Source organism: Rhinopithecus bieti, unplaced genomic scaffold, assembly GCF_001698545.2.
Source record: "Rhinopithecus bieti isolate Rb0 unplaced genomic scaffold, ASM169854v2 scaffold_6380, whole genome shotgun sequence".
Lineage (NCBI taxonomy): Eukaryota > Metazoa > Chordata > Mammalia > Primates > Cercopithecidae > Rhinopithecus > Rhinopithecus bieti.
Window position 1 is genome coordinate 5,867,937 of NW_016806642.1, and position 15,769 is coordinate 5,883,705.

General features: G+C 34.6%; 1 protein-coding gene across 6 annotated transcripts in view; it reads right to left on the bottom strand.

Annotated features, from left to right (window-relative positions):
- Window positions 1-1,955: 1,955 nt before the first annotated feature.
- Window positions 1,956-15,769, bottom strand: part of EFCAB7 (EF-hand calcium binding domain 7) — a 50,479-nt gene continuing 36,665 nt past the window's right edge. For 4 of the 6 annotated variants that reach the window (XM_017877208.1, XM_017877209.1, XM_017877210.1 and 1 more), the window contains exons 12-14: window positions 13,068-13,216; window positions 6,392-6,601; window positions 3,617-3,912 (exon numbers count right to left, since the gene is read on the bottom strand). In XM_017877208.1, the coding sequence (XP_017732697.1) occupies window positions 3,742-3,912; window positions 6,392-6,601; window positions 13,068-13,216 (530 nt within the window). In that variant the 3' untranslated portion in view covers window positions 3,617-3,741. Of the gene's footprint in view, window positions 2,213-3,616; window positions 3,913-6,391; window positions 6,602-13,067; window positions 13,217-15,769 lie in introns of those variants that run through there. The other 2 variants (XM_017877213.1, XM_017877212.1) reach the window with 2 other exon arrangements.

A 15,769-nucleotide genomic window follows, 5' to 3' on the forward strand; every position in this document is an offset into this window, starting at 1 on the left:
TTGTAGATAAAATTCATTCCCTGGGGAGTTTTAATGGAGACACTGAGGAGACAGGCAGGGATGGAATCTAGAACACAGAAGAGATCTGACACATCTAGATGTCTTTTTTTTCTTTGAGAGAGCCTCACTCTGTCACCCAGGCGAGAGTGCAGTGGTGTAATCTCAGCCTACTGCAACTTCTGCCTTGGGCTCAAGTGATCCTCCCACCTCAGCCTCCTGAGTAGCTGGAACTACAAGTATGCACCACCACTCCTGGCTAATTTTTGTATTTTTTGTAAAGACAGGGTTTTGCCATGTTGCTCAGGCTGGTCTCAAAAACTCCTAGGTTAAAGCAATCCTCTGGCCTCAGTCTCCCAAAGTGCTGGGATTATAGGCAGAAGCCACCATGCCCAGCCCATCTAGATGTCTTTTTAGTAAGGCTGGATAATGTGCTTTTAAAATTAAACCACGTGCAAAATTACCTTTGAAAATAACATGGTCAATCTGTGCAAAACTGCCCTGAAAAAAGGAAGCACTACACAAACTTAAAGAAAACATTCTTACATGTCAATCAATTATATTTGGTGGGTTACAGAATTACCACCAACCTATGAGTCAAGTATTTGAGGACTTGAATTAAGTTTTTCTGGATATTCTAGTACCACAGTACTCAAGTAATCTTTAAAAAGTAATTTACTTAAAGATACGAAAAAAAAAAATGTAACCTAGTTTGTATTCATTATATAGCTGATTCCCTTGGGTTTTCATTTACTTGGAAGAAAGTTTAATTTGAAACAAAATATCTTTGTCTTTTCTAGTGACTAGTTGAAAATAGAATGATTAAGACAGTATGTTTGTTTTTTCCCTGTAATAAGTGAGTAATGAAAAGGTGGGAAAAAGGCCTGATACGTCTAAGTGATGACAGTGGTAGAAGGTAAGTCTTAAATGCTCATTATACCTTTTCTTGAGTTTTTATGATCCAGTATACCACTATATGTCACCTATCATCCTATTATAAAAACTCCTTTACAATTTGGGACACAGATAACAATTTCATTGTATGCTTTTAGTATCACAGCCAGGTAATTAATTTCTTGTAACTCAATATGTTGTGAAATAGAATATATGATCACATTTATTGGACTTACAAGGCATTTAGCAATTAATAAAATGTTTTCACATTTCATTACTTTTAAAGACACATCATCTGAAGAATTCAAACTGCTAGATGATAATCCATTTTACGGATAGCTAAATCAAGGGTTAAAAACCCAAATGACATTTAAACTATGTGCTAACATGTACTGGGTACAAAAATAATATACTGCCATAATGGTGCTGATATTTCAAAAGCTGAAATTTACTGGCACGTATTCTGTTACTGATATTGTCATACAGTTATGAATTGTTTAATATAATTGTTCATACCCTGTACTTCTTTATTAAATGTAATATAAATTTAATTCCTATTATTTCATAATATATTTAATTAAAAGCAATTCACAAATAAATTCATAAAAGTTTACTATTAGAACAAAATATTCCTACTATTGTCATTAGATTTTGGCTTCTTTACATAAAAATAAATTTTTCCAAATTTTGCTTTAATTTCTTTTGTGTGATAGGAAAACTAAATGGCTACTTTGTATTTACCTTTTATTTATTTATCTTTTTTAGAGACATGCTTGAGTGCAGTGGTATGACAATAGCTCACTGCAGACTCAAACTCTTGGACTCAAGTAATCCTCCTGCCTCAGCCTCATAAAGTGCTGGTATTACAGGCATAAGCCACCACACCTGGCCAGTTTTTGTTCTGTTTTGTTTTGTTTTTAAGAGTACAAAAACCTAAAGTATAGAGGATTTTGCCTAATGTGTTGAATATTACTTTAAAAAATCTTACCTGTAATTTTATTTTGACTTAACTATTCAAAAATAAAATGTGCTTAGATTTCCTACTAAATAAGAACACTACACAATGAAAGCATTACGTATATTTTAATAATAAGGTACATAGCATTGACATAAAATGAAAATGCATATAAATTGAATAGATTATTATTTAGGTACATCAGTTAAATTAAGTAGCATTTAGTTGTTTAATAAATAACAGATTAAATCTGAAATAATTCTTAGTTTGGTAAGTTCTAAGTATAATTATTTAAGAAATAAGAGAATATATACAATAATATATCCATTCTTGTCGTTCATTCAGAGGCATTACATGTTGACAAACCTGCATATAAAAATAGAAAGCTTTTACTCTCTTTTATATATTGTTATTTTGGCTAATTTTTAAATAGGACAACATTTCTAGGCCTTGTATAAGAATATCCCTGTACAGATAAAATTCTACAATATTTGTCCTTAGCAGAGACTAGCAATCTATGATCTGAGGTCTAACAGGATAATCCAGTCTAAATTCTACCCTAATATAGTAGCTGTCAGTTGGCATGTGTGAATGTGGGTAGAGTGGTAGAAAGAGGAGAAAATATCCTTTCCCTGCTAAGTCTAGAGCATTTTCTAAAATCTTAATTGGAGAAACAGAAAAGATGATCTCTTTATCCCGTTCTGGAATATTTTAGGATTTTATGGACAGTATGGAGATAGAAAGGGTAAGAATAGGAAGCTTTTTCCTTTCTCCCTTCACTTGCCCAGTAGGTAGCTCTATTGACCTGTCCCTGCCTTTGAACTCCTGGCTAAATCAGAAACGCAGAGTTCTGCTAACACCGGAACTATAGCTGTTTTCTAGCTCTTGACTTACTTACTTATCTAAAACTTGAGGCATTTTCCTTCTCAGGATACTTTAGAAAATCTTAATAATGCAGATAAAAAGCATTTTGGGTTATCAAAATTCTTATTACTATTAATACTTTACATTTCTATATAATGTAAAAAACTACTTTCATATACATCATTTTATTTTTATCTTTACATTAACTTTGTGAAGTACATAAAACTAGTCATATTATCTTTTTTTTTTTTTTTTTTTTTTGAGATGGAGTCTTACCCTTGTCGCCCAGGCTGGAGTGCAATGGCATGATCTCGGCTCACTGCAACCTCCACCTCCCAGGTTCAAGCGATTCTCCTGCCTCAGCCTCCTGAGTAGCTGGGATTACAGGCGTCTGCCACTATGCCTGGCTAATTTTTGTATTTTTGTAGAGACAGGGTTTCACCACGTTGGCCAGGCTGGTCACGAACTCCTGACCTCAGGTGATCCACTCGCCTCGGCCTCCCAAAGTGCTGGGATTACAGGCGTGAGCCACTGCATCCAGCCTAGTGATATTATCTTAATTTTACATTTAAAGAGACTGGAACACAGAAGTGAATGAACTTCCCATAGTCACTCAAACAAACTGACAGAACTGGATTAGAACCAAAGTCTCCTGTCTCTGAGTATAGAATGATACTGATACAAATATCATACTTAAAATAATTTTCCACTCCATTTTATATCTACATGTTTACTCATAGCATTAATAGCAAATTTTTTTCAAAGACATAAAACAAAAGGCTTTAATTAGAAAATAATACATTACCATTGTAGATTTGGGTCCCACTTCTACCGCAAATATGTTGAGTCCTCTGTTGTTTACACAGTTTTTACTNAGAAGTGAATGAACCTCCCATAGTCACTCAAACAAACTGACAGAACTGGATTAGAACCAAAGTCTCCTGTCTCTGAGTATAGAATGATACTGATACAAATATCATACTTAAAATAATTTTCCACTCCATTTTATATCTACATGTTTACTCATAGCATTAATAGCAAATTTTTTTCAAAGACATAAAACAAAAGGCTTTAATTAGAAAATAATACATTACCATTGTAGATTTGGGTCCCACTTCTACCGCAAATATGTTGAGTCCTCTGTTGTTTACACAGTTTTTACTTAGCTCATTGTTGATGTGAATGATCACTTTCTCATCTGACTATAAAAAAAAGGGTTTCATAAGTTGCTAGTCCTTTCTTTAATTACAGACAAATATAAGCCTCAGAATAAACCCTGAAATTCTGTTTTAACATCATATAGTGCACTACAAATTTATACAATTTGGCTGCTTCTTTCAACTTTGTTTCTGTTACTTTTTCTCATTTCTTTCCAATTTGTCACCATTTATATAAACTTTTTCTTTTAAATGTGACTTAAATTTACTCACCTTTTAATCTTCATTCCCAGGGTATTATGGATACTAGGGTCACATTGTTTCATCCTTGACTTAGGATAGCAATAGTCTGTTTCTTTTGTTATCTCTAGTTTTTTCAACTGCCATTCATTTTAATACTACCTTCCAACTAATGTGTCAAAACATCTTTTTACTCCTTCATTCACAATATATAAATATATTTATTATCAACTTTGTATCGGGCATTGTTTTAGAGTCTAGGTGCACTGAGATAAAAGATAGAATTACTGACTCCTGCTCACACTCTAGGGGAGACAGACAAATAAAATGACAATTACAGAACACTGCTGAGTCTTGTAATAGAGGTATTTAGAAGGATCTATAGAAACACAGAAGATGAACATTAGCTCGGACTGGGGTTTCAAGGAAGACTTTATGGAAGAAGTGACAACTGAGATAATAGACAATGGCCTCTAGGATGGACAGGGAACAAGGGACAGCAGAATGACGCTGATAAATGGGAAATATGCAGGAATCAAACTATTCCCCTACTAAGAATCTGCGATCATACCCTAATGACTACTAAGGGGGTAGTATAATGTTAGACTATCTGAATTTATTTCTCAACTCTTCTACTACTTAGCTGTGTAATCATTTGCCAGTTATTTAACTGCTCTGTGCTTCAGTTTCCTGTTTGTAAAATGAGAATAGCACTTATCTCATAGGGTTGTTGTGAGAAGTAAATGCTCTCATATATGTAAAAGCCTGACACACAATAAGGTCTAAAATGTTAGCATTATTATCACATTTTGGTGAAGAGAGTTGAATTTTCCTTGAGGAAAACAGAGGCAGAGAATTGAGAACTAATAGTTGATAGCAGAACAGAGGAGTTGGGGTAAGGTAGTGACTCCCTTCACCTTTTTAACCCTAATAAAATATAGAGGGCAGAAAGGGAACCATGATGGATTTTGGGAATCACCCTCTGAGGCATGATTGGTCCATTTGAAAACTGTAATCTACTAGGTAGGGACCCAAGCTTAGTTAATCAAGTCTAAACTCCTCTATCTCGTTTTCAAGATAACATATATAATTTAGATCCATTCTGTATGTTATTTACCTCCTAATCCTTCTTCACATAAAGCTGTCCATTTCTGCAAAGCAGATATTCTCACTCTTTCCTTTATACTTCATATATACCCTTCCCCTTATTTCTCCTTACACTGTTTCCCCTGCTTCTAAAGGCTATCTGTCTGCATATCTAAATCCTAGTCTCCTTCAATGCTCGAATCCCGTATCACAGTTCCCTTCCCCCTCATAACAAATGCTTCCCCAACTTCTCTGGTTCAAATTAACAACTACAAGAGAAACAGAATGAAACTCCTATCACACACACAAACAGTATTACATTATGTAATGTTTAATTATTCTCTGATGTCTTTAGAGAGTATTAATTTTGTCTTTCCAATTATAGCGCATAAACTCCTTGAACACAGAGATCAAGTTTTACATTTTCTGGTGGCTCCTACTGTGACTAAAATAGTTACATAATATATTCTCAGGTTGACTAAAAATGCCGCCAAATTTTAAGTATTTTAAGAAATTTATGGCAGGCATAAAAATATGGCTCACCTAGGACCTAAAAGAAATAAGTCAACAGTACTGAGCACCTAGCCATCTTATATAAAGTTTCATGAAAATTTATAATTTCTAGAGAACTGGATATTTCTGACTAAGAATTTATGCTCTTATTCTCTTGACCTGTAATATCAATAGTATTAATAGCAGGGAAGAGAGCCAAAGGTAGAAATAATCAGCTTGATGAAAGTAGGTCTTGGACAATAGAATACATTTAGTTAGATTAAATAATGATGATCTATAGGATCTCTGCAATGTTAGTGTAAAAAGCTGGGTTGAAATTTTTTGTTTATAATATTTCTTTAAAACATGATATCTATTATTTAAATAGCGAGGTATATGTAAAAATGTTTAGAAACAAACTAAATAAAATACTTTGTATCCAGATTGTGCTCTATTCGCATTGATATCCAAATGTTTAATTTTCCTAATATTTTAAGAGAAAAAAATTAGAAACCTTTAAAAACCATATAAAAATTATCACTCCCAGTTTGAGTTAGAAACCTGAGGAGAAAAAATAATTATACATTATAAACATTATAAATGTGATGGGATACTTAATTACCACGTAGGAATAGAGTAAGGAATAAGATGAAATATATTAGTAAGCTTTATAGCAAAATGAGGAAAACTACCTCATAATTGATACCTTGTTTTCAATAACTGACGTTATCCAGGTGTCACAACTGTAAGTATGCACGATTATATTTTCATAGCCATCCATTACTTTGGCATCACCGTTGCTAAGAACAGATTTACAAATGGCCTTCTCAAGTTGTCCACTGCATGCCTCCATATGGACAGCTTTAATTTTTGGCTTGCATTTTTCTGCATAGATATCAATGACAAATGGACATGCCTGATAGGAAAAAAAAAAATCTTGTTTTAGCCTTTTGACAGAATTTTAAATAAATTATTAGTATGTTACCATATAAGAAGATATGCTACACCTTCCAGCTTGACCTTCTAATATACTTTTAGAGGAAAATTTTAGTACTATGAATTGAGTAATAAGCAAGCATGAAATTCTGACTTTTTAATAGCATATTAAACTGCTATTAAATAGCATATTAAACTGCTATTTAATATAAACTTATGTTTATATTAAACATATAAACTCTATGAACTGATAATGTTCATAGAAGAGAAAAGAATAACCTCTAGCAAATCAGTAATACATTACCTTCTTTAAGCCATAATACCATCTCTCCATTTGGTTCAATGCTAACAAATACCATGTTATTTGATTATCTTTTCTAAGGTGAGGGCTACAGAAAGAATTCATCAAAGGGTTCTAAAGAAATTATTACATTTACAATCGAAGCTTACTGCATGGACACAGAGCACTGACTAAATGTTTAATTTAAAAACACCTTTAAAATATGAGACCTAAAAATATTTTCTGCATTCGGAATGAAATTTTCTAATATCTACCTTAGTCTTTTACCACAGCCTATAATGTGGTAAAAAGCCAATGTGGTAAAGAGCCTTTGCCTCTCCATCCAACCTGGTCTCCTGTGTCTCTATGCATCAGCTATCCTGATCTTACAGATCCTAGAGCAAATGAAGCCCTTCATACATAGTGTTCTCTCCACTTGGAAGATTATCCTCATGCATTTTCACATGGGTACCTTGTCCTCCCGCTTCAGGTTAAAGCTTAAGTGCCACCTCTGCAGAGGGATCTGCTCTGGCCACCTCAATCTCCCTCACTCCCCCACTGTTTTCTGTTCTCTACTTCAGCCTTTGAGTTGTTTCAGAACACCTTTGAAATATTTTTTTTTTTTTGAGATGGAGTTTTGTTCTTGTCGCCCAGGCTGCAGTGCAGTGGTGTGGTCCTGGCTCACTGCAACTTCTGCCTCCCGGGTTCAAGTGATTCTCCTGCCTCAGCCTCCCGAGTAGCTGAGATTACAGGTGCCCGCCACCACATCCAGCTAATTTTTGTATTTTTAGTAGAGACTAGGTTTCACCATGTTGGCCAGGCTGGTCTTGAACTCCTGACCTCAGGTGATCCACCTGCCTCGGCCTCCCAAAGTGCTGGGATTACAGGCGTGAGCCACTGCGCCTGGCCGATATAATTTTAATTAATTAATCATTCTCCTTTGTGTAATATAAATTTCATAAGGGCAGGACCTTTGACTATTTTATTCCTCTTTGTATCCTCAGTGCCTCTTTCCTGCAGTTATCACATAGTAGGTATTCAGTAAGTATTTGTTGAATAACTGAATAAATTCACAAATTGGTGGTCATCTTTTAAGGAAATAAAAGAAAGAAGTCTGAAGTTAATTTTAGTAAACCATAAACAGAAATTTTTGTTTTTAAAAATATTTTAATCACTTCAACCTTTGGCAATAATAAATTTGCCTTTTTAAGAGAAATAGTAGAATGAAAAATCATTGCACTAAAACGAAGACCTGGGTTTATTTTTCATACACATCACCTCTGTAAAAATTTTTAAAGATTATTTACAATAATTATGAGTATGACATTTTTAAAGGTTTAATTTATTTGTTCAGTACTAGTAAATTCTGGTAATATTCTGCCATTTTTTAAGTCATGGCTATCAGTTTTATTCAAGCAAAGAGGATCAATATTTGAATATTCACTGAAAGTAAAACATCTTAAAAGGTCCATGTTAAAACATATTCTCTAATTTTTTTTCTTTTTCTTTTTTTTTTACACTTTTAAGTTCAGGGGTACATGTGCAGATTTGTTACACAGTAAACATGTGTCATAGGAGTTTGTTGTACAGATTATTTCATCACCCAGGTATTAAGCCTAGTACCCATTCGTTATTTTTCCTGATCCTCTCCCTCCTCGTACTCTTCACCCTCTGATAGGCCCTAGTGTGTGTTGTTCCCCTCTATGTGTCCATGTGTTCTCATCATTTAGCTCCCACTTATAAATGAGAACATGTTACATTTGGTTTTCAGTTCCTGCGTTAGTTTGCTAAGAATAATGGCTTCCAGCTCCATCCATGTCCCTGCAAAGGACATGACCTCACTCTTTTTTATGGCTGCATAGTATCTCATGGTGTATATTTACCACATTTTCTTTATCCTGTTTTCCACTGATGGGCATTTAGGTTAATTTCATGTCTTTGCTATTGTGAATAGTGCTGCAATGAACATACATGTGTATGTGTCTTTATAAAACAATTTACATTCCTTTAGGTGTATATTCAGTAATAGGATTGCTGGGTTGAATGGTATTTGTCTTTAGGTCTTTGAGGAATCACCACACTGTCTTCCACAATGGTTGAACTCCTGTACACTCACACCAACAGTGTATAAGCATTCCTTTTTCTCCATAATCTCACCAGCACCTTTTGTTTTTTGACTTTTTAATAATAGCCATTCGGACTGATGTGAAATGGTATTTCATTGTGGTTTTGATTTGCATTTCTCTAATGATCAGTGATGTCGAACTTTTTTTCATGATTGTTGGCTGCATGTATATCTTCGTTTGAAGTGTCTGTTCATTTGCCCACTTTTTAATGGAATTTTTTTTCTTGTAAATTTGTTGAAGTTCTTTATAGATATTGGATATTAGACCTTTGTCAGATGTATAGTTTGCAAAAATCTTCTCCCATTCTGTAGGTTGTCTATTTACTCTGTTGATAGTTTCTTTCGCTGCACAGCTCTTTAATTAGATCCCATTTATCAATTTTTGCTTTTGTTGCAATTGTTTATGGCATCTTCACCATGAAATCTTTCCCCATGGCTATGTCTTAAATGGTATTGCCTAGGTTGTCTCCCAGAGTTTTTACACTTTTGGGTTTTACATTTCAGTCTTTAATCCATCTTGAGTTAACTTTTGTATACGGTGTAAGAAAAGGGTCCAGTTTCTATCTTCTGCATATGGCTAGCCAGTTATCTCAGCACCATTTATTGAACAGAGAATCCTTTCCCCATTGTTTGTTTTTGTCAGGTTTGTCAAAGATCAAACTGGTGTAGGTGTGCAGTCTTATTTCTGAATGCTCTATTCTGTTCCATTGATCTATATGTTTGTTCTTGTACCAGTACCATGCTGTTTTGGTTACTGTAGCCCTGTAGTATAGTTTGAAATTAGGTAGTGTGATGCCTCCAGCTTTGTTCTTTTTGCTTAGGATTGCCTTGGCTATTCAGGCTCTTTTTTGGTTCCATATGAATTTTAAAATAGTTTTTTCTAGTTCTGTGAAGAATGCCAATGGTAGTTTCGTGGGAATATCATCGAATCTATAAATTGCTTTGGGCAGTATGGCCATTTTAATGATACTGATTCTTCCTATCCATGAGCATCGAACATTTGTCCATTTGTTTGTGTCATCTCTGATTTCTTTGAGCAGTAGTTTGTAGTTCTCCTTGTAGAGATTTCTGCCCCCCCTTTTCCCTTTCTCCCTAGGGTTTTTTTTTTTTTTTTTTTTTTTTTTTTGAGACGGAGTCTAGCTCTTTCGCCCAGGCTGGAGTGCAGTGGCCGGATCTCAGCTCACTGCAAGCTCCGCCTCCCGGGTTTACGCCATTCTCCTGCCTCAGCCTCCCGAGTAGCTGAGACTACAGGTGCCCACCACCTCGCCCGGCTAGTTTTTTGTATTTTTTAGTAGAGACGGGGTTTCACCATGTTCGCCAGGATGGTCTCGATCTCCTGACCTCGTGATCCGCCCGTCTCGGCCTCCCAAAGTGCTGGGATTACAGGCTTGAGCCACCGCACCCAGCCGCTTGGTGTTTTATTCTTTTTGTGGCAATTGTGAATGGGAGTTCTTTTGTGATTTGGCTCTCAACTTGACTATTGTGGGTATATAGGAATACTAGTGATTTTTGTACATTCTAAAATTTTTAAATTAAAATTTTATCACCTCTAAAAGAGTTGCCCTATAGTTTTATTATTTTTTCTTTTCATGGGCTTGGTCTTTTATTTACTTATTTTCTTTATCCTACTAACTTAATATAGGAAGCAAACAACAAGCAAGAAAACTATTAACTAAATTATTCATTGTAAAACTATTAACAATATATGTGATAAGGAAGATGGGGAAGACTGTAATAATAAAACCTAGATTATGGGATGCTACTTAAATTTAGCACAATATTTAGCTCTCAACTACCTGTTATCCCATACAAAAGGGAAATAGAAAGTTATGTAGTGCTTAAACTCTAAAAAAGAAAGTAAATTCTCCCAGTTCTGAATCTAGAAAGAAATTAGTATCATGAAATTCTATTTTAAAAAGGAAAACAGAAAAGAAAAAAAAAGGGCAAAACTAAACATGTAAGTTTTACCTATCAAATTCAGTAAAAGAGCAACTATTCAGTTACAGTGATAAAGAGGCAATGCCCTTATAAAGATGTTACATTGCTCTTTAACAGAGGATCGTCATAGGCTGATACAGTGAATGTGTAATCTGTAATTCTACAGCCTAAATTAGAGAATTTAATATGGAAAAATAAAGAAATAAGTAATAAGAATTTAATGAGAAACAATAAAGAAATTTAGTAAGAAAAAAGGTTTTAAATCTGTTCAACTGATCAGGAACAGCTCTACTTCAATTAACACACTTATGTTAGGTAACCAGTATCAGCTCCCCACTTTTGAAAGTCAGGCAATCAGAGATGGATTCACATGCGTAAATACACTGCTGAGTGCCAACCAATCAACAGTCTCATCCAAGTAACCATGCTTCCGCAGATACTACTAACTCATTTACGCCTCTAAAAGCCAGGCAATCCTTGAATTCCATGCCTCCCCCAAACCCTATATAAGTGAGCATTCTGCTCTTAGTGGAGAGACTGTGCCTGACCAGCATAGCTCTCCTTTATAGTAAGCAATCAATTCAGTTTTGTCTTTTTATTTCAGTTCCTGAGTGGCAGTCTGATCATCATCTATTGATACTTTCCAATGTATACTGTATTTTTTTTTACCTTTTGAATTTAAATGATACAAATATATTACCTACTCAATAAATAAATAAAATTTAAATGAAATTGTTAGCTCAGAAATCCTTCTTGCTTATAGTTTCAAAGGTAAATGACATCAGTAACTGCAGTAAAAAGTGTTAAATTGCTCTTAACTAATTTCCCTATTAAGCAACAACATGGGTAGCACCATCAATATTGTTCATAGATTAGATACTGATTTTACACATGGTTAAAATGTGGGAGTCATTGATTGTTAGGCTAAAGTAGGATATAAATAGTTACTGTAACTATTCACCTCCTATTTCTAAAAGTGGGGAAACAATAGAGAACCTCTCAGAAAACAGGTTAATGAAGGTTTTGAATGATGTCAAAACTAGGAATTAAACCAAAGTCTTAATGTATCTAAAACAAAATTTGTCAAAGTTAGTATTGCTCTCCTAAGTTGATTCAAGTACAGAAAAAGGACAAACACTATTTTTAATTTTAAGAGTATAAACAAATGTATTGTTATCTAACTTGTTGCCTGAAACGGAAACTCTTAAATTCTATATTTTAAATCTGACATATAAATATAGAAATTAGCCTGGGTAAAACAGTGAGATCCCCATCTCTACAAAAAAAAAAAGTTAAAAAATTAGCTGGGCATGGGGGCATGCACCTGTAGTCCTAACTACTCAGAAGGCTGAGGCAGGAGGCTCACTTGAGCCCAGGAGGTCGACACTGCAGTGAGCTATGATTGTGCCACTATACTCCAGCTAGGGTGACAGAGTAAGACCTTGTCTCAAATTACAAAAAAAAAATGTTCAATAAATATTTGTTGCATGAAAGAAATATATATATATATATATATAATTTAAGGAAGGCCTAATTTTTAAATTTGTATTACCCCTATGATTTATTATGAGTCCTATTCAACTTCTATACCTATCATGTTAATGATAATAATGATGATGATAGCTGATACATACACAGTGCTTTGTATGAGCCAGCCACTGTTCCAAGTATTTTACAAATATTAACCCCAAAAGTACCCTTTATAAAAGGTCAGAAATCCAAGGTGTAATACAGATACATTCTCCTTATTCTAAGAGAGCCTTTATACTGTTAAGACAAATCGTTTCTCTATATAAATGAGACTTTAGTAACTCAAATTGCCTTTTCCAATTTTAATTTTTTTATACCAATTTTTTTCTTGCATATTATGTGTTTAAACTCTTTTGTCTTTGAATTATTTTAATGTTGGCAGTAACTAAATTTCAGGTGAGAACAAGAACTTGTATAAACTAACAGAAATATGTTGTTGCACCCAGGATTCATTTATATACTAAAGTTCAAAGATGTGGGTGCCCAATTCAAAAGTTATATGTCAGGAAAATGTTCACAAGGTAAAATATTATGTACACTAAACCCACTGGCAAAACTTTAAGAATACTTTACCTCTGTCAACTCCAGAGCTTTATTGTAGCCCATAGAGTGTAGAGTTACCCAAAGGTCACAAGGGTCTCCTTCTCGATCATTAGCTTCCATTAGATTCAAATCCATAAATCCTTGTCTTGTTAGTTCATTCCTCTTTGTATCAAAATTCTCTGTTTAAACAACCAAAAGTTTTTTCTTACATAATTTAAAAATTCGTAACTTTAATAAAATGTCTATGATATATTATTATTCATAGATATTTATTTTAAAAGAGGCCTATGAATCTATGAGCAGTATAAAAGTGGAATAAAAATGGCTCAAAACATAACTCAGCATAGATACGTCATAGTACACAATTTCGTTTTTCAACAAATCCTGAAATTATAAATAGTGCAAATATATTCTAAAATTAGAGGAAACTGTAATATTTCTGGATAAATTCCAATCTGCCTGCCTATTTAGAGCATACATTATTATATAAAATGCTTCATATGTATTTGCCACTTAAAGTCAGCAGAAAATGGATGAATTTGATATAATACTCCCCAAACTACTAGAGTTTCAGAAAGAAAGATATAAATAGTGTCATATTTAAGGAGATTACTATATGCCTGATTCCTCTAATTTTAGCTAAATTGTCCTTGAGTCTTGAAAGACAGATAGATGATGGGGAGCACTTTGGAATCCATGAATCAACCACATTTTCCCAGGTAAGTCTATGCCCATTTTAACACTATTTATGAACAAAACTAAATTTACCTAGAAGTATCTAGACATGCATAATTCCTGAATTTGTCTATAAGATGGATAATAAGTAGTTATTTATTATGGATATTTTATTAGCTATCCTACAACAGGGAAGATTTTATTTCCCAACTCTCATCTATAATATACCCAAGGGAAATGGGTACTCTTATTTAAGATAGCATCTCTTTTGTATGCATTATTGTGAGAAAAGCAGCAGAGACATAACTGTCTAAAACTGGCTGACTGATTTAATAGCTTAAAACATTTAGAAGCCGGGCGCAGTGACTCATGCCTATAATTCCAGCACTTTGGGAGGCCGAGGCAGGCGGATCGCCTGAGCTCAGGAGTTCGAGACCAGCCTGGCCAACATGGCAAAACCCCGTCTCTACTAAAAATACAAAAAATTAAATTAGCCCAGCGTGCTGGCACACACCTGTAGTCCCAGCTACTCGGGAGGCTAAGGCAGAGAATCACTTGAGCCTGGAGGGCAAGAGGTTGCAGTAAGCCGAGACTGTGCCACTATACTACAGCCTAGATGACAGAGCAAGACTCTGTCTCAAAAAAAAAAAAAGTTTAGAGTTGAAAGTTATTCATGTTTTTCAAGGGGAAAAAAATAAATGCAGATTAAATTCAATCATGAAGAGAAACAGTAACCACAAAAATCGAGGTTAGAGCTACTATGTAGAAAAGCAAGATGAAAAAAATTATTTGATATATAATACAAATACATTAAAAAAGGTATCTAGATACTGTACTATAGAGACTATCAAGAACTAATCTACCTTTTAAAACTTAAAATTCTCAATCCTCATTAATTTTTTAAAGATTTATTAACACTTGACTCCAAGACTTACTATAAAGCTACAATAATCAAGATAGTGTGGTAATGGTGAAGAATGATGAATACATCAATGGAACAGAATAGAGAGCCCAGAAATAGACTGACACAAATATATTCAACTGATATTTGACAAAGGAGCAAAGGCAATTCAATGGAGAAAGGATAGTCCTTTGTGTATGATATTGTAATGGTGGATACATGACGTTATATATTTGTCAAAATCCATAGACCTGTACAAGACAAGAGTGAACCCTCCAGGGGTTTGAGACCAGCCTGGGCAACATGGTGAAACTCATCTCAACAAAAAAATACAAAAATTAGCTGGGTGTGGTGGCACACACCTGTAGTCCTAGCTACTCAGGAGGCTAAGGTGAGAGGATCACTTGAGCCCAGAGGCAGGGGTTGCAGTGAGTCGAGATCGTACCACTGCACTCCATCCTGGCTAACAGAGCAACTCTATCTTAAATGAACAAAAAGCGTGAACCTAATGTAAACTATGAACTTTAGTTAATGATTATGTATCAATATTCACTCATCAGTCGTAACAAAGGTACCATACAAATGCAAGATGTGAATAATAGGGAAAACTTGTGGGTGAGGGTGAGGAGGAACATATGGATATATTTCTTTTCTTTTTTTTTTGAGACAGAGTCTCACTCTGTCACCCAGGCTGGAGTGCAGTGGCATGGTATTGGCTCACTACAACCTCCACCTCCCAAGCTCAAGTGATTCTCCTGCCTCAGCCTCCCAAGTAGCTGGGATTACAGATACCTGCCACCACACTTGGATAATTTTTGTATTTTTAATACAGGTGGGGTTTCACCATGTTGGCCAAGCTGGTCTTGAACTACTGACCTCAAGTGATCCACCCACCCCAGACTCAAAAAATCCTGGGATTACAGGCCAATGTTTTTTGTTTTTTTTTTAAGAGACAATTTGTTTTGTTGTCTAGGCTGGTCTTGAAATCCTGGCCTCAAGTAATCCTCCCACCTTAGCCTACCAGAGTGCTAGAATTATAAGCATGAGACACAGCACCCAGCCTATGTTTTTCTGTAAACCTAAAATTGCTCTAAAATAAAGTTTATTAATAAACAAAGTAAAATAAAAGCATCCTTTTTTTTTTTTTTTTTTTTTT